The sequence below is a fragment of the Tamandua tetradactyla genome, chromosome 3, assembly GCF_023851605.1.
Source record: "Tamandua tetradactyla isolate mTamTet1 chromosome 3, mTamTet1.pri, whole genome shotgun sequence".
NCBI lineage: Eukaryota > Metazoa > Chordata > Mammalia > Pilosa > Myrmecophagidae > Tamandua > Tamandua tetradactyla.
Window position 1 is genome coordinate 185308361 of NC_135329.1, and position 25252 is coordinate 185333612.

Genomic DNA, 25252 nt, shown 5'->3' on the forward strand with positions numbered 1-25252 from the left:
TTTCCCAACCTTTCACTTTCAACCTATGTTTATCTTTTGGTCTAAGATGTGTTTCCTGTAGACAGCATATAGAAGGATCCTGTTTTTTAATCCATTCTGCCAGTCTATGTCTTTTGATTAGGGAGTTCAATCCATTAACATTTAGTGTTATTACTGTTTGGGTAGTACTTTCCTCTACCATTTTGCCTTTTGTACTTTATATGTCATATCTAATTTTCCTTCTTTCTACACTCTTCTCCACACCTCTCTCTTCTGTCTTTTCGTATCAGTCTCTAGTGCTCCCTTTAGTATTTCTTGCAGAGCTGGTCTCTTGGTCACAAATTCTCTCAGTGACTTTTTATCTGAGAATGTTTTAATTTCTCCCTCATTTTTGAAGGATAATTTTGCTGGATATAGGAGTCTTGGTTGGCAGTTTTTCTCTTTTAGTAATTTAAATATATCATCCCACTGTCTTCTAGCTTCCATGGTTTCTGCTGAGAAATCTACACATGATCTTATTGGGTTTCCCTTGTATGTGATGGATTGCTTTTCTCTTGCTGCTTTCAAGATCCTCTCTTTCTCTTTGACCTCTGACATTCTGAGTAGTAAGTGTCTTGGAGAACGTCTATTTGGGTCTATTCTCTTTGGGGTGCGCTGCACTTCTTGGATCTGTAATTTTAGGTCTTTCATAAGAGTTGGGAAATTGTCAGTGATAATTTCTTCCATTAGTTTTTCTCCTCCTTTTCCCTTCTCTTCTCCTTCTGGGACACCCACAACACATATATTTGTGTGCTTCATATTATCATTCAGTTCCCTGAGTCCCTGCTCATATTTTTCCATTCTTTTCCCTATAGTTTCTGTTTCTTTTTGGATTTCAGATGTTCCATCCTCCAGTTCACTAATCCTAACCTCTGTCTCTTGAAATCTACCATTGTAAGTTTCCATTGTTTTTTTCATCTGTTCTAATGTATCTTTCATTCCCATAAGTTCTGTGATTTGTTTTTTCAGACTTTCCATTTCTTCTTTTTGTTCATTCCTTGCCTTCTTCATGTCCTCCCTCAATTCATTGATTTGGTTTTTAATGAGGTTTTCCATTTCTGTTCGTATATTCTGAATTAGTTGTTTCAGCTCCTGTATCTCATTTGAACTATTGGTTTGTTCCTTTGACTGGGCCATATCTTCAATTTTCCTGGTGTGATTTGTTATTTTTTGCTGGCGTCTAGACATTTAATTACCTTAATTAGTTTATTCTGGAGATTGCTTTCACTTCTCTTACCTAGGGTTTTCTTGTTAGATGAGTTTGTTGTCTATCTGTTCTTCGATCTTCAGTTCAGCTTTTTCTGGGCCTCTAGCTTAAGTTTTGTTTAACAGAGGGTAATTTTTCAGTTCTTGTTTTCTTGTTTCTTGTCCTGCTTGTAAGGTGCCTTTTCCCTCCCCACCCTTAGGAGGGTCTACATAGGTATTACAGACTCCAGCCGGGTTTTCCCGGACTAAACTGACCTCCTATCAGGGGGAAGGAGTCACCTGTGTCAGTTTTCCCTGAGTGTGAGACCCAGCAGGTTGAAAGACCTTCCTGTGAAGTCTCTGGGCTCTGTTTTTCTTATCCTTCCCAGTATGTGGCGCTTGTCTGTCTGCGGGTCCCACCAGCAAAAGTTGTTGTGACTCCTTTAACTTTGGAAGGCTCTCCCTGCTGGGGGCATGGTGGAGACAGAGGAGAGTTTGTAGGCTGGTTTTAATGGCTTCAAATTGCCAAGCCCTGGGGTCTGAATTCCTTGAGAGAGGGATTCCACCTGAGTTGCGTTTCATCCCTCCCCTGGGGAAGGCTCAGGCGGGAGACAGCCCTGAAAGCAGTCCATTTCTGCCTATGCCTGGGGCAGTTGCAGCCTGTGTAATCCCGCCGCTGAATCCAGAGGCAGCCAAACCTCCATAGAAACAGCAACAAAAGCCTCCATTTCGTCCCCTTTCTTCTTTTTCGGTTAGCCCAATAAGTGACCACCTTGACCAGTTTCGCCTTAACTGGGGGCCTATTTTTAGTAGTCAGAATTTGTGTATTAATGCCACAATTGGTGTTTGGTTGGACTCAGTCCCTGCTACTGTTAGAGTCTCTTTCCTTTCCCTCCGGGAAGCCGCCTGTGGAGGAGGGGCGCCGGGCACGGGCCGCCGTGGCTTGGGGAACTCACGGTTCTGGAGACTCGCAGCCGGTCCAGCTGGTCCAGACTGGGGTACGCTGTGTGTCCGGTCACTATCGTGGCTCTGGGAGCTGTTCTGTACTGTTTCTGGTTATTTAGTAGTTGTTCTGGAGGACGAACTAAAACGCGCACATTGCTAAGCCGCCATCTTGGCCCGGGCCTTAACCAAGTATTTTTATTGGTCCGCTTTTTTCCTTTATTAGTTTATTTTGCATCCTTTTGTTCTTTCAGTGTTTACAACTTACATTCTTGCCTTGTAATTATCTAATATGATTTAGTTCTTTTATCAGTGAATTCCATAGCCTTAGATCACTTTAACTCTTTTTACTTCCCTTCAGCTGTTTTTGCTAATGTTATCATGTCTTATAGTCCTGCATGTATTTCAAACCCATTAAGCATAATTATTGTTGTTTATAAAATCAAAATTATTTATATTTACCTATACATTTACCGTTCCTTCATTGCCCCCAGAATCCTCATGCTTCTATATGCAATACTTTTCCTTGTGATTGAAAAACTCTCATATATTTAATATTTTTTTGCTGCAGATCTGCTTGCAATAAATTCTGTAATTTTATTTCCTGAGACATTTTATTTTGCTTAATTTTGAAAAATGTTTTCCCTTGTCATAGAGGACACCTTAGCAATTTAGTGATTATAAGAAGACAATGCATTGTCTAATGATTTCCATCATTTTGTTTGAAAATCAGTTAGTTGTAAGATATTACATATTTGAAATTAATGTGTCTTCTCTCTCTAGATGCTTTTACAATTTTTCTCTTTGCCTTGGGTTTTCAGGAATTTGACTCTGATGCCTAGTTTTGAGTTTTGTTGCATTTGTATGTTTTGGGATTGAGTGCTTCTTGAAAGTGAATCTTGATAGCTTTCAAGAATTTTGTAAAATTCATCACCAGTAACTCTTTAAATTTACTTCTGTCCCATTTTCTCTCTCCTCTCCTTATAAAGCCACATTCACACATATAACTGGCTTTTACACCATTCCCTATATCTGTATGCCCTTTTCTGTATTTTTCAGCATTTTTCCTTCTGTCTCGATATTTTGTTATTGATCTTTGTTCCAGTTCACAGTCATCTCTTCCGCTGTTTAATCTACTGTTAAAATTATCTCTTGAGTTCTTTTTTTTTTTTAACATGGGCAAGCACCCCGAATCGAACCGGGTCTCTGGCATAGCAGGCGAAAATTCTCCCACTGAGCAGAATTAGTTCTTAATTTTAACTACTTTAGTTTTCAATTCTGGAATTTCCATTTAATTATTTTATATCTTTCATGGTTTTGATGAAATTCTCCATTTCGTCATCTACTTCATTCAACATTTTAATCACAGTTATTTTAAAGTCTGTCTGATGACTTCAATATCTGGAGCATTTACAGCTTTGTTTCCATTGATTGTTCTTTGCCTTGGGTTTGACCATTTGGTTCTGGCATAACTGGTAATTTTTGAAAACTGGACATTTTATAAAAAAAAGTGGAGGTAGTTTAAGGGCCTGGTTGATGTTATCTTCCCCCAGAAATGATTTATTTTCTGTCTGACAGGCACTTAAGTAGGGGCATAACATCTTTGGTCAGCCTTAGACGTATTTGTTCATAGTTGAGTTTCAGTCTTTGTAAAGGTTGTTTTATTTCACACTCCTAGGATATAGACCTTCCATGGGCTTATACCTACTTGGAGGGCCCTAAATTACAATATGCATTTCCTCAGCTCCACAATATGGCAGTGAATTCTGCTTGGCTTCCCAGCTTCTTAGCTGACACTTCTGTTTGGCTTTGTCCTGAACCCCTTGGCCCTACACAATTTAAAAATTGGTAAATGCCTGGGGTAGAAAAGAGTTGCATAATGTCTGGCTCAACTGAAAAAGCTTCTTATTGCTTCAGAATCTTGGCACCTCTGAGAGATACCTAGCAGCTTTGGCATCTATCTGATACCTTCACAGATATATTTTTTGGGTTTTGTCCAGGCTTTCTAGTAAGAAGTTAGCCAACAACAAGCTACTCCATTATTATAGGAAACAGAACTGACTTTTTCGCTCACTTTTTATTTTTGATTTTTTTTAAGATGGTACTTCTATATGATCTAATAACTATTGATGACACATTTAAACTGTTGTTTTAGTAAAGGACCTCGTTGAAGACCATTCATTATGGGATATGTATAAATGTATCTGGTTGTTCATTCCTTCATCCAAACAAGCGCACTGCATGCTGGGTCCCATGTCTGGGCTGGGTGACAGGCCTTCGGAAGTGAGTCCTCAAGCTGGTCGTGGATAGACAGATATACAAGGCATGTGGGTACAACAGTACTTGGTATGTTGGATCACTGTTAGAAAATGATTCAGGGACAAGAGGGGCCTGAGAAGACATCACATAGTCTTAGAGCTGGTTATTAAAGGTCTTACTCATTGAAGAGAAAGGGAATGGTGTTTATACAGTCTCAAATGTTCAGCCCACACTCATGGACATCCTGAGCCTCAGTCAGGGATAATCAGGCCAGTGGGTAGAGTCCTGGCACCAAAAGGCCCTTGGCCTGGGATTGGGGTGCAAAGAGGCAAATGGGCCAGAGCCAGGTTTAGCAGGTTCCAGTCACTACCCACCACTTAGCAGCATGTCAGTAATCCATCTTCAGCAGCCATCCTACCTATGCTGGTTCTGGATCTGTGCTGGACTGGCAATTAGTGAGGCCTCACCTTGTGACCCAGAAGTGAATTGGACCTAGTCCTGCCCACAGAAATCTTCCAGCCTCAATGGTGGTGCAGTGAGGTTGGAATTTGGATGTGAATTGCATGGCCATAGAGGGAATCTCAGGGCTCTGGGGGTCCTAACCCAGCCCCAGGAAGGCTGGGCCGGGGAAGCCTTCCTATCCCTAAAGGAATAAGGACAAAGTAAAGGCAAAATGTGTTCCAGGCAGAGGCTACCACTTGTTTTATTCACTTTTTAAGTGCCAAAGAGGTAGTAAGCCACAGAGTTTCATAACTGCCCCCAAGCCCATCAAATTCCGAAAATTGCCTTTTCCTACTGTTCTAGTTTGTAAGCTGCCAGAATACGATATACCGGATATGGAAGAGCCTTTAGAATGGGGAATTTATTAAGTTGCAAGTTTACAGTTCTAAGGCTGTAACAAATGTTCAAATTAAGGCAAGGCTATTAAAATGTCCAGATTAATCCAGGGAAAGATACCTGCTTTCAAGAAGGCTGATGATGTTCGGGGTTTCTCTCTCAGCTGGAAAGGCACGTGGCAATGTCTGCTAGCTTTCTCTCCTAGCTTCTCATTTCATAAGGATTCCCTGGGGGTGTTTTCTTTCAACATCTCCAAAGGTTTCTTTGTGGGCTCTGTTGGTTCTAATGGCTTTAAAGCTTTTCCAAAAATGGTTCTCTCTTAAAGGGCTGCAGCAAGCAACCCTGCCTTGAATGTGTGGAGACATATCTCCATGAAACCATCTAATCAGAAGTTATCACCCACAGTTGGATAGGTCACATCTCCATGGAAGCTAAAAAAAGATCCTACCCAGCAATATTGAATGAAGATTAAAGGACATGGCTTTTCTAGGGTACATAATAGCTTCAAACCAGCATACTTTTCTATAGAGCACTTATCCTAGGCAAAATAATATTAGTAGAAATCATTCTCAATATTGATAACGACCATAGCCGAAACCTACTGGTATGTATAGGGAGAATGGATCAAAGAAAATGTTGTTTTCAAGATCTCCAGGATCAGTCACTGTCAGTGTCAGTTCTCTGGGATCCACAATGTGTGAACTTAAATCCATTTGGGAAAAATCTCCCAACAAATGTTTATGTTAGTCTTATGCATTTACAGTTGGGGGGGGTGTCGCAGGGGAATCCACCCTTACACAATAACCATTTCATTTCTACCTTCCTTTGAACTGATGTTTCTAACACTCCAATACTAAATTGATTGTGGGCTATATCATCTGAATGTGTTCACTCATTTTCAGACCTGTCTCACAAAGGCTGTTTCCCTAGACAATTGTTATGAAATTGCCTAAACCTTAGGAAGCCTGCCTCTTTGGCAAGGGTTTTACATTGTCCCAAATTTGTTTAAGCTGGAAAAATCACTCTCAGCAAATTCCTGAACTGAAGCTTTGGTGATGATTCTGAGGCCCCTGCCCCTAGATAGACTGTATATCTCTACCCACTATAAGTCTGTTATTCTATCAATCTTTTTATACATGGCTAATTTCCCTGGTTAAATCACATATTTCCTAAAGACAGGATATTACCTTTTGGCAGATGCTCAAATAATTAATTAATTACTGTTGGTCAGGAGTGCCAGCATCTTTTACTATTCCTGACTTAGATGGAGTGGGAAGGGGGCTGAGAGTGCATCATCTCTCTAGGGGCTTTTCATTTTTCCAAGATCCTAAATATGGCGCAGCCACAAATGTGCAATGTAAGATGTGACTTGGTTTCCTCTCTGTTGTTTGAAGTCTTCAGATGCTGATGGTCTTGGAAGCTTTAGTCCCATGTTACCTACAAAAGCTGAAGAGGCAGACATCACAGGTAGAGACTGTACCTGCTGCCCGAGAGGAGATTGCTGCCACAGCTGCTCTTGCCACATCCCTGCAGGCTCTTCTGTACAGTGTTGAGGTTCTTACCAGGTAATCCCATTGGCAGAAACATCCCCCAGCCACAGATTGTAGGTATCTACTGAAAGGAAGAAGGGAAAATGTGATAACTCAGCCCTTTATGACTCATAAATGCAAATATTCCCTACATTGTTTGGATATATAGTGCTACGTTCTCCAAATAATAGCAATAATAATAATAATTATGATAATAATATTTCCACCATGATTACTAAGCAGACATTTGGATATGGCTTGCTGATAGCTTCCTGGTGGTTTTAACCCAGTGGTAAACAAATTTTTTTGTAAAAGGGCCGGCTTAGTAAATATGAAAATGTTTGTGACTCACATTTTTATTAGTTATCATATTATTTTATGAGACATGAAATGTCTGCAATTCCAAATAAGCATCTTTTTATTATTTCATTGTGTGAAGAGGTTTTTATACTATAATTTCAGAAACTACATAATAAACATAAACTGCATTTAGGCGAATGCTAGAATGAACAGATTCACTTTGGAAAAAGACTGAACAGTGTAGGGAGAAAGGGTTGAGGAATTTGGGAATGGAAAGATAAATTGGCATCAGAGTCCAGCCCTAAACAGCGTTCCAGAACTTAGCCTTTGCCACACGATACTTAGGTACAGAAGCAGAAGACTTTGCTCTGTCAATTAGGCAGAGAGGCTCTAGATGGACCAAAAGACAGAGTGGGAGGGGTGGGGAAGATGGATGCTAGAACTTTGTAAAATATTGGCTTCCCTTCTCCATTTCCAATCTGAAATTAGCTGGAAAGAGATATTCCTCCCAGGGTGGAATGGGAGACTAAGGCTTCTTCCTGGGTTCGTGTCTTTGCGGCTTCAGTCCACATGGCCATACTGTGTGTGTCCAGTCAAAAGCACTGTATCCTTAGCTCAAAATTCTGTGTATGCTTTACCCGCCTCCTGCCAAAAGCACCAACCTCCCCAGAAATATCTAGCTTTGTTGGTGAGAGGATTTAGCTAAATCCCCTCAGCTCAGAAAGGACTTTGCCAGCACGTACCAGCAAGTGAGAAAGTGAGCCATATTGCCAGCCTAGGCCAGCAGAATATATCCTGAAAGCCTTGGCTAGGCTAGCACTATCACTTGGGTAGACTATATAATGCTATATATAATATATATATAATATATGTATTTATATTAGGATGCTAATATATACCTGAACTGAAGAAATAGGAAGGGGTAGAATAAGGAGACATACCAGATTATCTGTTCCAAAGGGAAATAGGCCCAAAACTTTGTGGATAATTTCATGAAGGTCCTGGAAGGAAGAGCATCCTAAGGAAAAAATATACGATTTACCATCTTCCTTCTGCACCCGCTGGCCTTTTCCTGCAACTAAAGGAGGGAAATCGGTCCATGTTTCCCTTGTACCGCTTCAGTTATTTCTCCTCCTAGTACTCATTCTTTCTATCCCATTTTGTAAGCATAAGACAACTAACTTATCCAACAGAGATTTATCCCAATTTTCATAAAGAGTTCTGGCAAAGCTCTGGCATTTAACATTCTGTGGCTTTAGAACTCATCCTGAAGCAGTTAAAATATTCCAGAGCATGTAACATTCTTTTGTTGGAGGGAAAGACTAGCCTTATTGGTTGGTAGTAACTATTCACAATAGAATTGGCTTCACTGTTTTCGCAGAAAGAAAATTAAAAAAAAAATCCTTTTCACTTTTACATTCATGTTTTCTTTATCTCATGAAAATAATGAACAATTCTATTAATAGTAATACACAAGTTTATTAAAAATTATTCTTTTTCATTTTTACATAATATATTACCACAAATATAGAGGATGAATGTAAAATCCATTTATTATCTCACAGTACTGTTGGCCAGAAGTCCAGGCATATTTCTCTTCCCAGGGTCTTACAAGACTGAATCTGAGGTATCCATCAGGCTGGATTCTTTTTTGAAGGCTCTAGAGATGAATGGGTTTCCAAGCTCATTCAAAAGTTTTGGTAGAATCCAGTTCCATCTGAGGCCCTTGTTTCCTTGCTGGATGGCTTCTCGAAGCCACCTACATGCCTCCATCTTCCAGTCAGCTGTAGGGCCTCAAATCCTTTTCAAATATTGAATCTCTCTGCCCTCAACCGAGAAACTCTCTGATTTTAAAGGACTGGTATGATTACATTAGGGCCACAGGATTTTTTCCCTTTTGCCATATAGTCCAACATAATTATTGGGGTGACAACACAGAGAGGGAGAGTTGGTGTCTTGAGGGCCATCTTAAAGTTCTGTCTCATTATGCGGCACAAGAAGAGAAGATTTGGTATGACTGTGAGAAGGTTAATTACTGTCTAACCACACCCAGCATACCAAAAATGAGTAACTTAGAAGCAAGCCTTAAAGAGGTCATAAAAATAATTGCTTTCAGAGGTACATGGGTAGTTCAGTAGTAGAATGCTTGCCTGCCATGTGGGAGACCTGGGTTTGATTCCCTGCCCATGTTTTCCCCCAAAATACAATTGCTTTGGAAAACTGCAGCATCCCTTCCTTGTCTCAGATACTAGTACAATGGTATAGCTTAAAATATGTAAAGTAAACCTTGTAGATATTCAATGAGATGGTTCAAATCTATTATTAAGTATCTAAATGTCCAACTTATAATAGATACTAATTTCCTCATTTACCTGGGTTCCCTTATGTATAATTTTGACTGGAAGGGTTCTTTCCATCTTTAGTATTTACTCAAAAAAATACAATGATTGATTATGGTATAGGTAGCCAAAGTAGTATGTACATTTTTCCCTTTTACTTATTATCTAGTGTGGTTAACTGTCTTGTACATTTAGAATCTAAGAGTGAGTTCTCAGCTCTTATCTAATCAGTACAGACATAGAAGTCTGATTTCATAAATGTCTTATTTAAAGATTTACAGTTTATTACTCAGAACCAAGAAGTGAAAGAACTTAAATCATGTTGAATTTATAGACCCTTTGGATTCAGTTTTCCCATTAAAGTGTGTTTCAGAACACACACACACGCACACGCCCACACACACAAAGAGTATTACAGAAAAACACAAAGCTGGACAGCCTGTCTTTTTAAGAGCTTCGGTAACTTGAGGATTTCATGAATGTTTCCATCTCATTGTTGCCATTTTGTGATTGTGGTTATTTCTGTTCTTATAGGCCCATGACAGCCCCTCAGATGAGCAGGTGTGACCAAGGTCATAAAGGAACCACCACAGCCAACCACACCATGTCCTCTGGGGTAAACACCAGGTAATTCACTGGCACTTATTCTTCCATGACTTCTCAGTTTCATACTGTCAGGAATGGGGGGAATCCTGAAAACTGTCAATATTAACTGTGAAAATCCCCAAGGAAAAGAAAAAAAAGATCGGAGTTTAGAGTTATAAAAATACACTTAAGGTCTCTTTTGCAATTGTCCAAGAGAAAACGTAAACCACCTTTATAAATTGGCATTTGTGTTGGTTTGTTTGCATGAGCATGCTAGAATTTTGGCCTTCTAGGTGGTCCTTTAACTATTCCAGTATTGTTTGATTTGCTTCTAAGGAAAAGGCAACTGAACTATAATCAGGAAGTGGTTTCTAGAGTCAATTTTCTTTGAACAGATTTTCTACTGACATTTCAAACAAACTTTGACTCACATCCTCAAATGATGCTTTCATAGTTGTTGACTCAATCTCCTTATCTTATTTTGGTTTAACTCAAACATTGACTATACTAGTTAATATTTCACCTGCTTCATTGTATTCATGGTAACCACTATGTATTCTAAGGCACAAAAGTTTAATGAGCTTTCTCCTTCAAGGAAAGTTTAAGATAATGCAAAGCCAAAATCAGCTTAAGAAAAATTTACTTTTGCCCATTATAGAGTAGTTAGCAGGGAGGCCACTGAAGAAGAAACTAAATAATTTCCCACTCTCTCTGGAGCACATTTTTAAGTGTGTATCATTATTTACATAAAATTAGTTCCTTGCTCATCATATACGCTCATATTAAAATTAGAAAAAAAAACCTCCAAAGTATAAATTTTCTAATGCATTGATTGATTCATGCTTCAGTTTCTTTTATTAAAGAAAAATTATTATAGTTTTAGAGATATTTCGGGATACCTCTAGGTACGTTGGGCTAGGTGTAACTACTACATGGTGCACATGGAAAAAGAGGGCTTTTAGAGTGCTATTTTCAATATCATAAAGCAATAAGTCTACAGAATTGAAGTCAGCTTGTTTCTTCCTGTACACACCTATGCATAACTTAGATTTACTCTGCTTTCAAAGTTTTAAAAAATTCTTTTTGGGGGCTATATTCCGTGAGTTCATATTTATTTTTATATGATATGCCTTTATTCAGTGTGGCTGTAAAAGACCTTTCATAGCAGGTACAATTGTAGCATATGTGGCAGCCAAATGAAAGATTTTATATTTTAGGATTAATTGTGTTATTTGTAAAATTTATCAAACTATGTAGCTTCAAGGCCTTTTCATTTAAAAGTCTATAAGAAGAAGAAAAGGAAAAAACAGCATATAAGAAGCTCCACTAAAGGACCCTATTCTTGCCCTGATTAATTGTTTTTCTGACTTGTAGATACCAGGAACAAGGAGCCAAACTGCACTTTATCAGGTACAGGAATACTTGTCCAAATGTTATCCCAACGCTGACATCTTATGATGATTGCCTTTTGCGCTGGATTATGGTTCCCTGGGATTTAATTTACTTGAGGCATGGCGTACTTTTTCCAGGCAAATCCTCCGGAAGTGGCTTATGAAAAGCTACTCCAATTTGGGAGACAGTCTCTTCCGGGCTGATAAGCTTTCTTTATCCAAGAAGGTCGGGTTCTCCTAGACCCTGCCCACTGATTCACTCACTCATCAGGAATCGTACATTTTCCTCAGTGTGATCCCTCCTCTCACAGTTACACGTGCCTTTGCAGCCTTCCCCCTACTCTTCCCCAGTGAAACTTTTATCATTTCCTAGGGAAAACCTTCACTTGCTGGAGGAAGGGCAAGGTCTTCCCAGAGAGGAATTAGATGAACGGATTGCTCGGGAGGAGTTCCGAAGGCCCCGGGAGTCCCTGCTGAACATTTGCACTGAATTCTATAAGCACTGTGGGCCCAGGCTGAAGATCCTGCAGAACCTGGCTGGGGAACCACGGGTCACTGCCCTGGAGCTGCTGGACGTGAAGTCTCACATGAGGTATCATCCCTGCTGTCCCCGTCCCAAGTGTGAACACATCTTGGGCCAAGTGTCTAGGTGTGGGAGTGTCACCAGGATAAAAAAAAAAAAAATCTGGAATTTTCAGAATGATTTGTTTCCTGTGGCTTGGATGTATACCTGATAGGATTCTCTGGGAAAGTGAATGTCAAGTGTATCAAAAAAAAAAAAAAAAGAAAGAAAAAGGATGTCTGGATGGATGGGGAAATTGTGCTTAAACAGAAAAGCACAGTCCATATATTTGCTCCTCAATAAAAGAGAGCAAAAGGGAAATTTCATCCCTTGAATTTTTAGAAAAGTAGCATTCCTCCAAGTACCATTTACAACCCAGTGTCTAAACTTTTACGGGAATCCAATGTTTCCTTTCTAGTATTTTACTTGAAAAATGTGTTACTAATTTATGCTTGCAGACTTAATCTACTCTTGGGCTATGTAAGAACTCAGCAATGATCCCTGCAAAGAAGTGAGCCATTTCAACTTGTGTCCACAGTTTTCTTAGGCCTGAGACCCCTTACACTCATTGTGCATGATACCCTTCCATAGTTTTAAAAAGTGTCCTGATAAAAATTCTTAATTGGCTTAGGCCAGTCATATTTATTTTTACCAATTTTACTCCTGGTATGCCAGAGAGAGGCCCCAGAATTGCATCTCTATGCACTCAGATTGCTTTATTCCTATGGAGTTTCCATTGCACACGTTACTCCAAGGATCAGGACAGTGTTTGTGTTGTTTCCAGCTCCTGAAAAGGAACGTGATCCCAGAGAAGCTTGTTTTCAGATCTGGGGTAATAAAGCTAAAGGTAGAGTTAGGTTCTAAGCATTTAACAATAGTGTTGCAATATGCCATGCCATGCAAATTTGCAGAGTGTTGACTTTTTTCTTAAAACCATACTTTAAGTTTAGACAATACTAAGTGAGGAAACTGAAAGGATAGATAGAGAGAACACAGGCTTTTCCTCCTCCCAGGCTCGTGTCACATTCTTTGAGTTGTGGGCACACACTAAGTAAAGCCCTGGAGAACTCCGGAGGCTCCCAAATGTTCACACTCACTGCTGTTCAGTAATGGGGAAGAGCTTTTCACACACGAGAATTTCAGCTCCGAGATAGGAGGCTGCAGGGAAAGGGGAGGAAAGTTTGACATGTTCAGATGCTGCTGCCATAGCAAGTCACTGACAGTGGGTCCTTCCCTTTCCTTTTACACTATTCATCTCTAACTGACGTAAGTTACTCTGTAACAGAGAAGTGTCACATTCCCAGAATCAGAAAATCAGTAACAGCCATTTTGTGGGAGAAAGGGGGAAAGTTTCCTAGAGACCGACGGGGGGCGGGGGGCAGGGGGGCAGGGTTGAGAGAGAGCGAGAAATCACGCGTTAGTAAATAAATATCCCATAAATTAACTGTTAGTAGCACACATCTCTTTAGGGGTTTGGAGGAAGGAGACTAAGTGAGAGGAGCCTGGAGCTCCCTCTAGAGGCCACGACCTCTTAAAGGTTAAATGAACTATAAAAGTTGATTGAACTCAGTGCCTGGCACAGATAAAGGGCCCAAGAGATGGTAATGTTAATGAGAATGATCCAAATATTATGCTGGATACTGGGGATGTAAACAATCAAAAAATAAAATCTGATCCTCACAGTCCAATGCAAAAGGCAGACTTAAGAAAATAATTATAATGCTGTTTTGTTGCGAGTACTATAATCAGGTGTGTATTTATGTATTTATCATTTTACAAAGGATTTAAGGCAACTTAGAAAAATTATATTATACAAATGGATAAAGTATACAAACAAGGGAGTTATAACAATGTGAAAAATGAGCAGGGAAATAATGTTTGTGATAAGATTAGCGCAGGAAATAGGTATAATTTGATCATATTAGATGATATATTTGAATAAAAAAATTTGACTCTGAGCTCTTGAGCTATCAGAACAATGAGGGGAAAATTATGAACTGAAGAATCATAGAGTCCAGAATTCTCACCTGCCACGCCAGAGTCCCGGGTCCGATTCCCTGAGCCTGCCCATGCCAAAAAAAAAAATCATGAAGTCAATAAAGTAAAAACCATCAACCCTTTAGTGAAACATTGCTTTTTTAAAAAAAAAATACGAAGAATAAGACACGTCTCCTTGTTGGTGTTTGTTAAAAGGAAAGCAGTGTGGTGGACAACGTCCTTGACCCATCCCTGCAGTAGATAGAAGTGCCAGTTCCAGATGGCTGAATGCCTCTCAGGATAGAAAGGTAGCATAATGTCATAATGCAATCAGCAAAAGCAACCCATCTCAAGCCAGGATAATGTTATTCAGGAGCAGTTATTTGATGGCCTAGGTTTATAGGAGGGTGAAAAAAAATGTACTACCCAAGGAATATTTAGACTATGCCCTCTATTAATACAATTTCTCACAACAAGCTTTTGATAAAGTTGTCCCTGCCATATTCTCTGGCCAAACAGAGAGATTCTGTGTGGCTGAGCAAGAGGCATGTCCTTTTGCACTGAACTTCCACCAAGCAAAGGGTATAATTGTGGTTTTCTCTTACAAATTAAGTACACATTTAGATATATGTAGGAGAAAGAGTTAAATATATAAATTTGGGAACTGTGGGTGCAGAGGTGATATTTGAAGTAATAAGAATGGGTAATGAAAAGAGGGGTGATAAAAAGAGAAAAAGAATAATATAAAAGATAAAGGAGATATTTGCAGGAAGAATGTTATCTGAGCCAAAGAGCCAAGAAGCAGTGCTGAGGCAATATTTATTCCTGCATTTGCAGACTATACAGTTGAGTACAAGGCTCTCAGGGAACATTTTCTTGATTAGATAGAGTCTCTGCCCTAAAAGAATTCATTGCATCATTTGCCCAACTCAGAGCTGCCAAAAACAGGGTAGTGGGATCCACAAATTCTCTCTCTCTCTCAATAGGAAAACATCCTATGCTCTCATTAATAAAAGATCATAGAAATGTTTATTACCAAGAGATTATTCATATAGAAAAGACTATATGAAAGGAAAATTTTGTTTTATGTTCTATGCAAATGCATCTTATAACGTAACTAGGGATTGGAGAAATTCAAGTAGTAATCCATAAAATGACTCTGAAATTCAGGTATAAGTTTTTCTCAGCTTAAAATAGACAGACTATTTCTCAAATATTTTCAATGTATCTGTAAAATAACTTTAACCAGGGAAAAGGAGAAATATGTGTGCATGGGCATACCTTTATCTGTCACACAAACCACCTTAAAAATAAGGAATTATTTTCTATATGCCACATTTATGAGAAAGAAAAAAAAAGTACGCAGGTTGATTAAAATTACTTCTTTAAAGTATGCATGTACACACACAATTTCCAGAACTACGTGAATTTTCAGTATGGAGAGAAGAAAGTAGTAGAGTTAAGAGACAGAAGCTATCTCTTGATAATGATGGATTGCCATGGAGAAGATGGATTGATTTGGGCTTCCAGAATTAGCCCCAGTAGGAAGAAACTGAAAGGAATTTGTGGATTCACATGAGGAGAGCTCCCCACACTGTAGAATTCCAAATTTAAATGAGCTGCCTTGTGTGGTAGTGAATTTTCTATTCCTGGGAAGCTCTTAAACTATAGATCCCTTCAAGCATTTATCCTGCCTTTCCTGTCTTTTGTAATAGTCAAAAGGAAGCTTTCTTTTTAATGTCCTATAATTATTATACATGAGAAAAGAGATGATACAATTTTACCATTGTTTGGCCCCTAATGAAGTAATGGATCAATCCACAGATGGCAACTAGCTTCAGAAAAGGAGTAACAACCCAGAATCATGTACCTCCTTTTGAAGTACACACCACCTGTGGTAAAATATTGTCAGAAACGCAAACTGAGAAACTCAAGCTTATCTAGCATCTGAATATAACTATCAATTGAATTAAATATGAGGAGGGTGTGGGACTTATTAAATGACACCATAGAGATGCAATTAACAAATTCCAGAGTGGGAAACTCTAAAGAACAAACAGGTGATTTTTACAACAAATAAATTGTAAGTTGGTAAAAAAAAAAAAAAGAGCAGAATACAGAGAACCTATAAATTATGATTAAAAACATATCAATGAATAGAAGTTTATGTGCCTTGTTTGAGCTCTGATTTCAAAAAAAATGTTTATTAAAAATTATGAGATAGTGTGAGAATTTTGAAAATTAACTGGATATTTGATTTTTAAAAAGATTTATTTTAATTTGTTAGATGTAATGATATTGTAAATTTTTTAAAGAGACCTTAATCTTTAGAGAATGTACTGAAATTCATATGGGTAAAATGATACGATGCTTGGAATGTACTTCAGACTTGTCCAGAGTGAGGGCTGAAGGGAGTGATTGAGATGAAATAAGTGGCCATTAATTGATAATTATTGAAGCTGGGTGATGGGCTCATGGGATGTCCATTATGTATTCACCCACCTACTTTGTATATGTATGAAATTTTCCAAAATGTTTTACTTATTTCTGGGTCTAACCCTTGGAGATTCCCGTTCATTAGCTCTTGGATGGAGCCTGGGAACTATTCTGTAGTTTTACCTTCAACTATGTTTTTAAAAATAATACTGAGCAGCCAGGCAGGGACCCAGCATATGAAACCCCACCGCCTAAAGGACTCTTAAGGTCTCTTTCAACCCTGAGATTCTGTGACTCTAAGAAGATCATCTTCAGGACTTTCCAAGGCAAACTTTCTTTAGAGAAAAATGGAAAAGCTTATTTATGCCACCCTTTTCTCTCAATTCTCCCTTTTTTTTAGTAACAGTCCTGAAAACACTTAGTGTATTCACTCCTGTACTCCTGGCAACACTGGGCCTCTCAGTTCCCCTTCTCCATCAGAATTTCCCTATCCTGCATTCCATGGCAAATCTGAACGATAATTCCATGAATGAGTCCAGTTGTGTATTGCAAAATATACACATTTGGCATCTACTCAGCAATATTTGCAGTGAGGCATTGTAAAATTGTGAAATGCTTTATTCGTCCCAAATAAGATTTAATTGGCTTTAAAGCTCTGTATTACATTTTATCAGTATATCTGGAAATTGGTAACCCATGTCTGGCTTTGAAGATTACTTACTTATTTTATTTACCAGAAACCCCATTTGCACAATCAGTCCTGAAGGCCAATTCTTCTTCAGAAAATCCCACGCTTAGGTCATTGAGCGTGGACCTAGGTCCAGTTACTTGCGCTGTGGCCATCTTCTCTGTGTGACTGAGGAGGGAAATCCGACAGGTGGAGGCAACCAATTCCAGAGCTGTCTAGACAGTTCAGTTAGGCTGATTACACGAAGAGTCTCAGCAGAGCAGAAGGATCCATGTGAGGATGTTTTGATGGAGGGAATTAGAAATGGAGTTTGAACTCCCTGAGTTGCAGTAACAATCAGTACCTCTTTTTTATAAGTTACCTTTGACCTTTCTATTGGCAGTGAGGGAGCTGTGAAGCCTCATTGTTTGGACATTTGATACTAGTGATTTTTTTTTTTTTTTTTTTGCATGGACAGGCACCGAGAATTGAACCCGGGTCTCTGGCATGGCAGGGGAGAACTCTGCCACTGCACCACCGTCGCACCGCCCTTAGTGATTTTATTGTACATGAAAATTCATGTTCTTTTTTACATACATATGTACCTTTTGTATGTATATGTGATATATATGTGTGTGTGTGTATCTATATATATCTGTATACACATACAAAAGTGACATTATCTAGTTATGTTTGGCCTATCCTTAATCTCTCTGGGTTTAAAGTTTCTCGTCAGATGCTCTCTCATATTTACCCTCTAGAACACTGTATGAGTCTTTGTTAATATGCACGTGCAGCTATCAGTGTATTAGTTCATGCAAGAAGAGGCAGGAGATGGAGAGTATTGGGAAGATTTTTCTTAGTTTAGGGAATTGGTGTCCTGAAAGGGGAAGATTAGCACGAGGCCACTTGGGAAAACTCACATTGTGGTATTCTAAGTATCTTCCAAAAAAAATCATTTTAGATTGGCAGAAATTGCGCACTCCCTTCTGAAGCTGGCACCATATGACACCCAGACGATGGAGAGCCGTGGGCTCCGACGCTACATCATGGAGATGCTGCCTATTACTGACTGGACAGCTGAGGCAGTGAGGCCGGCTCTTATCCTCATTTTAAAGAGATTGGATAGAATGTTCAACAAAATTCATAAGATGCCTACTTTGAGGTGAGGATGCCTCCTAGTTACCTTCTGATATTGCAAGCCTCAAAATTAAGGTTTGTCATTTTTTAAGATGGTGGATCAGTCTGGAGTTGAGTGAGTGACTTTCCCATTAGTATATGCAAGCAGCTTATCATGTATATGAATGCGTAAGTGCCAGGTTCTACATTTTACATAAATAACATTTTCTTTCAAAATAAATGTGTTAGAAATGAAAAATTTATTCATTCTTTTGCTATTGTGTTCCTCGTGTGCAGCACAAAGGAAATCCAATAAGTTCCCTTCAATCATTTTTTTATACAAGGTAGGGTGTGCCTAAATTAAACAGCTATGAAAGAAGAAAATTGAGCTTAGTGCTCAAAATATCCTGTACTTAGGTACCCATTCAGAGAAATGCAAAGCTTTATAATAATCAGCCAAGCAGTAGCTAAAAATGTCCCAGGGCTAGTAACAAATACCCAATCTTCACCTTTACTTTGGTCCAAAGTGGCCCTAAATGAATACTATACCACTTAATTTCTGCTCAGGTCTCCATTGGTAGCCTTTCTATGGGTGTACATCTATAACCTGGAGATCTGACCCCATTTTAGAAACCTATAGCCGTAATGAGCAGAGAGTTCAACGAATAAATGCTGGTGATCCAACTAACTTGTGACAGCATTTTCTGTCCTTTTAAACTCAAACCAAAATCTGTGCAACATCTGCTCAAGAATTTGTAGCCCTTAGTGTTTCGTTTGTCAGCACTTTTCCAGGTTTTAGCCTGTGCTTTTCTGCAATTATGCAACTATAAGGTGTTGTTGATTTATTAAGAAAAGTAATGGAAAGATTTCTTTCTAATAATTGGTGGTTTGTTTGTTATTCTTTTGTACTATGGTTATTAATACTTATAGATCATTACATGGTTATTAGTTTCAGTAACTTGGAAATGCCTGTTCTTAAAATACTCCTGTGTTCTTTAATGGTCCAATGAAACTTTTACACAGATCAGCAAATGAGAAAGTCTTGTAAGGAATGCACTGGTTCACAAGAGTTTGTTAAAATCAATATTTTCTCTTAAATTATGTAGTATTTAAAGGTGTTAAACATTTCCATAGACTGGCACATTTGGTATATGAGTGTATCCATTATCAAACATTATCCTTTCTAAAAATAGATTTCTGGATTAATGCATAGACTTGATCAGTTAAAGGCAGTTTTCTGTGAATTTGGATTTAACCTCTTCAGGAAATTTCAGTTCAATAAGAGAATTTTGACTGGTGTTGACCTATGGATTACTTGAGCACATTGGTCATGAGTCATAAGGGATGTCAGTATAACCTCTCTGATGAGTACGTTTCCATTTTGCAATTGTAGATATTTCATCCTGATAGGAAATAACAGCTTTACAGATTGTCTCCAGGAAAATATATGGAACTAATATTGGTATCAGCAAAGCCCAGCCTGTTAATTTTATTGTGGTGGCAAAGTGTGGGGCAAAAGGGATGATTCCTTCAGTGCTAGAGCAATTATAAGTTAAATTGAATTTTATTACAGAAAAGGCCATGTTTATCGAATTGGGTTATATATGCCACCATTTATACTACTAACGAAAAGTAGCCAAAGAATATAATTTCTTAGGAGGCCAAGAAAGGATGTTTTTTAAATAAGCTGTTTTCTTCATAATATGACCTTTTGGGCAGTAAATAAACCACAAGTCCTAGTAGAAGCAGTCTGGTGTAAAAGTAGATTGGATCAAGTATATCCGATACATAGATTTCAGAAATCTGTAATTGTCAATACAGTTCTACTGTGAATAGTTACATCTATGGTGGGTTTTCTAAAATGATAGTCTTAGGACTCTCCCTCAAAGATAAAACCAGGAAACTGAAAATGCAACCCATTCATCCTCTCTGTTTTTTCTTCAATAGATTTTGTCTTATTAGTCGAGTGGGGCAGAAGTGCCTCTGCTACGTTTTCAGTATCTTCTTCCCCTCCCAGTGTGCTCTGTACTTTGGGAACAGCCTGGGTAAACTTCGTCCCGTGTGAAACATTCTGTTGTCTCAGAAACCCATTCTGTCTTAGATGGTGTGAGAATCACTGTCTCATTCACTTGTTTCAGACGGTCTCCAGAAAGGAACCAAGCTGCTAATGGCTCCTATATTGTATTCCAGGCGACAGGTTGAGTGGGAGCCTGCCAGCAATTTGATTGAAGGGGTTTGTTTGACACTTCAGAGGCAGCCAATCATATCCTTCCTGCCTCACCTTAGGTCCCTGATCAATGTCTGTGTCAATCTGGTGAGTAGCCAAGTGGCAATCTTATGAAACTTTGCAAAATTTAACTCTGCTATTGACTTCTCTGAACTGAAGATTTACAGGTCAACCACTTTGTGCCCCTCCCTACCCGTGAAAACAGACGGCTCAGGTGACACTGAAAATGGTGAGGTACACTTCAGGGTGGTGCATGGGGAGATACAGAGGCCCATCACTGCGTGACGGGGTTTTGGTGTATCACTTCCCATGCACTACTTTGACAGTTTGCCTCTTTAAGTTGCGCTGAGAGTTGAGGGCTGCCAGTTGGAGAGTGGGGTGGTGGAGACTGCACAATTGGCTAGAAATTGGGGTAGTCTGGGGTAAGGGTAGAGTTAAAATGCAAAGATATATATATATATTTTCTTTTTTTAGTGCAAAATGACATCATGAGTTGACCAGTCTAAGATTTATGTGAAGAAAATCTTTTTTTATTATTTCAGTAATATCTAGAGTCTGGTCCTGACAAGGTTTTGTACAATGTGCGGAAACCATGTTAGAACATTTCATTGAATAGGATCTGCTGCTTAACTAGTTGAGCAATAAATCTGTAGTTGGAATGCCTAGCGCAAATAGAGCTGTTGCCATCATCACTGTTGTCAGTATTTGTTCCATCAAAGAATGTTGATTGCATTCCTTTGAATCCAGAAGTAAGTATTTTCAGTCTCTGATTAGAATAGCTTTTTGGTTCATCTTTCATTATTTACATAGTTAGATACAACAACATTCTACAAAACCTTGGCTGAATTCTGTGTAATGTTCGATCTGACTCCAGACATTACATGCCTTCCAAAGAAGGGGGCAAGGAAGAAAAGATTGAAAGTAACATGCCCAACCTTCAATTTATTATTATTATCATCATCATCATTATTATTATTACATGAGACTCCTCTACTACGGTTGCATGAAATTGCAATAGTCAAGGCTGGTCATGTGCTCTCTTTGTATTTCAGGTGATGGGAGTGGTAGGACCTTCCAGTGTTGCTGATGGATTACCCCTTCTTCATCTCAGCCCTTATCTCTCACCACCTCTGCCCTTCAGCACAGCTGTTGTCCGGCTTGTAGCATTGCAGATACAGGTGTGACTGCCTTACCTGTTTGTCACGCTCATTGCGTTGTTGGTTGAGGCACCAGATCATGGTGTTCTCTTTTTTTTCTGCAAAGGCTGGGCAAAATCTGTGAAACAAAATAAATGTAAACAGCTCCAAATTTGTTTGGAGCTTCAGCACTGAGCTTGGCCCTAAGTTGTGCTTCTGTAATTCTTCTTGAGATCTCAAAAATAGCAGAGTCATTTAGTCTTGCCACAACCATAGGAACCACTCCAGTTATTTAAAATTTGTGCAAATACTTTAGGAAAATAATGGTTCACAGATAATCACATAATTGTTAAAGAGAAGAGGCAGCAGTATTCAAAGTCTGGTTTTAAATTATTTTCAGAAAGAATTGCAATATAAAATTCTTTCCAATGTTATCACTAGACTTTGAATATCTTAATTTGCCTCAGGGATCATGGGCTGAATATTGTGCTTTTTAAAAAATTGTCTCACTTGTTTTATTTCTTGAAATTAAAATAATCACTCCCAAGGCAAAAAGGACAGAATTCCAATTCCTTCGCCTATTTCTGTGTGTTATCTAATTTTAGAGAGCCATAAATCATCAGGAAACTCTGTGGCCAGTGGAAAATACACAACTGATGTAAATGGGTGACTGACCCATCCATTATCTGACAACCAGGCTGACGGTTCATCATCCAGAGCATGTATAGATGATAGATTAAGAGCTGTGGCTGCCATGCAGAAGAGAAACAATGTCATCCCTTTAGTGATCCATTATAGTAACCTGTGTTCAAAGACCATTTTTATTTCTGTATTGCTTGTTATTTTGTGGCTGGGAGAAGGCCATATGCAGGAGTCAGAAAGAAGACTTTTAAATTACTAAATAGATCAAATAGCAAGTTTTCATTTTCTTCCTTTTCCTTTGTCTCTAAAATATTTATTGGTGGGAGCATGGAGAAAATTAATGGGGGATATGGTTGTTTTGCACCATTATGATTTCTTCTGTAATATTTAAGATATTACTGTCTTTTTAGGTATTATAGCTCTCAATTATGTCACGCAAATGGTAAAGTATCAGTTTTGAATGAATCTTGTATGCTGCACAGACGACAATTGAACTCATAGTTTACAGGAGAAGCCAGCAGGGAAGTCACCATCTCCGTCATGCTGTGTAAAAACAAACATACTAAAAGGATATGGGGGTCAATTAATCTTTTCTTTTTTATTATTGCTGCACAGGCTTTAAAAGAAGATTTCCCCTTAAGCCATGTGATCTCCCCATTCACCAATCAAGAGCGAAGGGAGGGGATGCTTTTAAATCTGCTCATCCCATTTGTGCTCACAGTAGGATCTGGAAGCAAAGGTCTGATTAATTTAACTAAAAGAAACTTATTATTGTTGTTGTGTTTGCTTAAATGACAGGCTGTTATTTCTTTTTCCTTTTCCCAAAAAAGGCCATCACTGAAGTTGATCTGAATGATAAACAAGGTTACTTTAGAAAGTAGAGCTTTTCTTTCTTTTCAGTTCAACCACCCTGGGACAAGAGTTTCTCTCCTTCACTTCTTAGAAGATAAATCCTACTTAAAATCATCTCAAAAATCAGAAGAACATCTTTCAGTTAAAACAATGGTATTAGTTGAAGTATGGCTAGGTGGGAATTGGCAGGCGAATGGATTTTATAAGCTACTACCCCTATGTTTAGCGTAAATCCTGCCTTTTATTAAATTCCAATATATTTGTATTACTCTTCCTTTGTAGGGGCATTTTTCTTTTAGGAACACTTTATCTCAAATTTAAGGACAGCATGTTATGAGTACTTCAGCAGAGAAAAGCAAGGAAATGGAATTTGTAAGCAGGTATTTGGCTAAGAACACAGACATCTGGGTGCCCTACGGAGGAAGCACTCGGGTGCCAGGAACACTATTTCTGTCCATAGGAGAAACTGTACTTGATGGGGAGCTACCTAGATTTCTCAGGTGTTCTAGTTCGCATTTGAAAAGAGAACTGAGGGTTTTTACTGTGTGTCTAATGTGGAAAAGCCTACCTTCTGACGTGTTCTTCTTTCCACTTCCCTCTCCCAAACTCTGCCCTCTCAGACAGTCCATGGCTGGAGCAACCCGAGGTGCAGCTGCTGCTGCAGACGGTCATTAATGTCCTCCTGCCACCGCGGATCATCAGCACGTCCAGGAGCAAGAACTTCATGTTGGAGAGCTCCCCCGCCCACTGCTCCACACCCGGGGACGCTGGCAAGGACTTGCGCAGGGAAGGGCTGGCTGAATCCACTAGCCAAGCAGCGTACTTGGGTGAGTAATGTGTGTGGGGCTGGGTGGGTGGGGGTGTCTGCATATATACATTTATGTCTAATACTTACATTTTATATTTATCTTGTATTTATTATTACATGTGTATGTTATATATATATATATATATATATATATATATATATATATATATATACATGTGTATATGTTTATGTGTATGTGTGTGTGTGTATGAATAAATACAGATACAGTTGGTTAGTACATCCACCAGGACACAGAAAGTATTTAGAGAAATCCCTGGAGCAAGTAAGAAGCATTACCCTAGCAAAAAAGTCTGGTTTCCTTCGGTAAACGTATGCCCCCAAATAAAGTACTTTTAATATCTATGATGCTTAAATTACTTGGTTGTTTTTCTAAGAGAATCCAGGCATGCAAGGAAGGTTTTGCTAAAAGGATTCCTCCTTACTGACTAAGTACAAGATCACTAATGGGGTTGGTAGTTGTTACCAGATCCAGACTCAGTTTAGTATAAAAGGACACTGCATTACACAACTCAAGGGACTCATTAGTCAGCCATCTCTGTGAATGAAGCCCTGCAATTGGGCAGTCCACACCCTGCACAACACAGTGGCCTTCCTAATATATCAGGGCCCCTATTAGCTACTTTTCTTCCCTTGCAATGTCATCTTTAAATCACCTTTATCTTTACTCTAGTAAGGCGAATTGACTTATTCTCCTCCCATATGCTTGCCAATTACCTTCCCCTTCAACTTTTACGTTTCCATTACTCTGTCCCTACCTTTAACTTTGCCCTGTCCCATGGAGTGATGACCCTTTCCCTGATGACTGAGCCAGGTGGAAAAGACCCCTCTTGCTACCACTCTGAGAATAGGGAGCACTGGCTACAGGAAATCCCAAAAGGGAAAGTTCAAGTCTGACATTTCTCAGCTCATCAGAGCAGATCTTGGTGGGGAGTATAAAGCGGGCATACACACCGATAAAACAGTTCCTTGAAGTTTGGAGAACATGAGGTGTTTGAACTGCATCTTACAGGGGGTTGGTTGAAGATGATGTGGTAGACAATCAGAAAAAAGAGGGAGAAATAGAAGGATGCCTGTGCCCAGGACCTCAATTGCCCAGAGCATGAGAAAGTAGGGCTCAGACATTGGCTAGTGTTCTGCATGAGGTTTGGGATTATACAGAAGATGATGGAGAAAAATGACTGTACATGTGAGACAAAGATGTAAGAAAACACTTGAGGAGTAAATATTTTCGAGCCTCTCCATTTTCTGCCTTTTTAATGAAGGAGGATCCTTTGCTTATTTGGCCAGGCAGCTGGACCTCTTTTGTTTTATTTGTTTTTACATTTATTTTGAGTACTTACTATACATCCAGTAATGTTTTCTGTACATTATATGTATGACCTCATTTCACATCCTCACAACAACTCTGCAGAGTGAGCAT

At 39.0% G+C, this 25252-nt stretch overlaps 1 protein-coding gene across 2 annotated transcripts in view; it reads left to right on the top strand.

Annotated features, from left to right (window-relative positions):
- UNC80 (unc-80 subunit of NALCN channel complex) overlaps nucleotides 1–25252 on the top strand; it is a 237327-nt gene that overhangs the window by 189139 nt on the left and 22936 nt on the right. For both annotated transcript variants that reach the window (XM_077154956.1, XM_077154955.1), the window contains 9 exons: nucleotides 6636–6806; nucleotides 9944–10036; nucleotides 11369–11404; nucleotides 11759–11977; nucleotides 17992–18192; nucleotides 20337–20460; nucleotides 21426–21551; nucleotides 22767–22890; nucleotides 23624–23830. In XM_077154956.1, coding sequence (XP_077011071.1) covers nucleotides 6636–6806; nucleotides 9944–10036; nucleotides 11369–11404; nucleotides 11759–11977; nucleotides 17992–18192; nucleotides 20337–20460; nucleotides 21426–21551; nucleotides 22767–22890; nucleotides 23624–23830 — 1301 coding nt within the window. The remainder of the gene's footprint in view (nucleotides 1–6635; nucleotides 6807–9943; nucleotides 10037–11368; nucleotides 11405–11758; nucleotides 11978–17991; nucleotides 18193–20336; nucleotides 20461–21425; nucleotides 21552–22766; nucleotides 22891–23623; nucleotides 23831–25252) is intronic.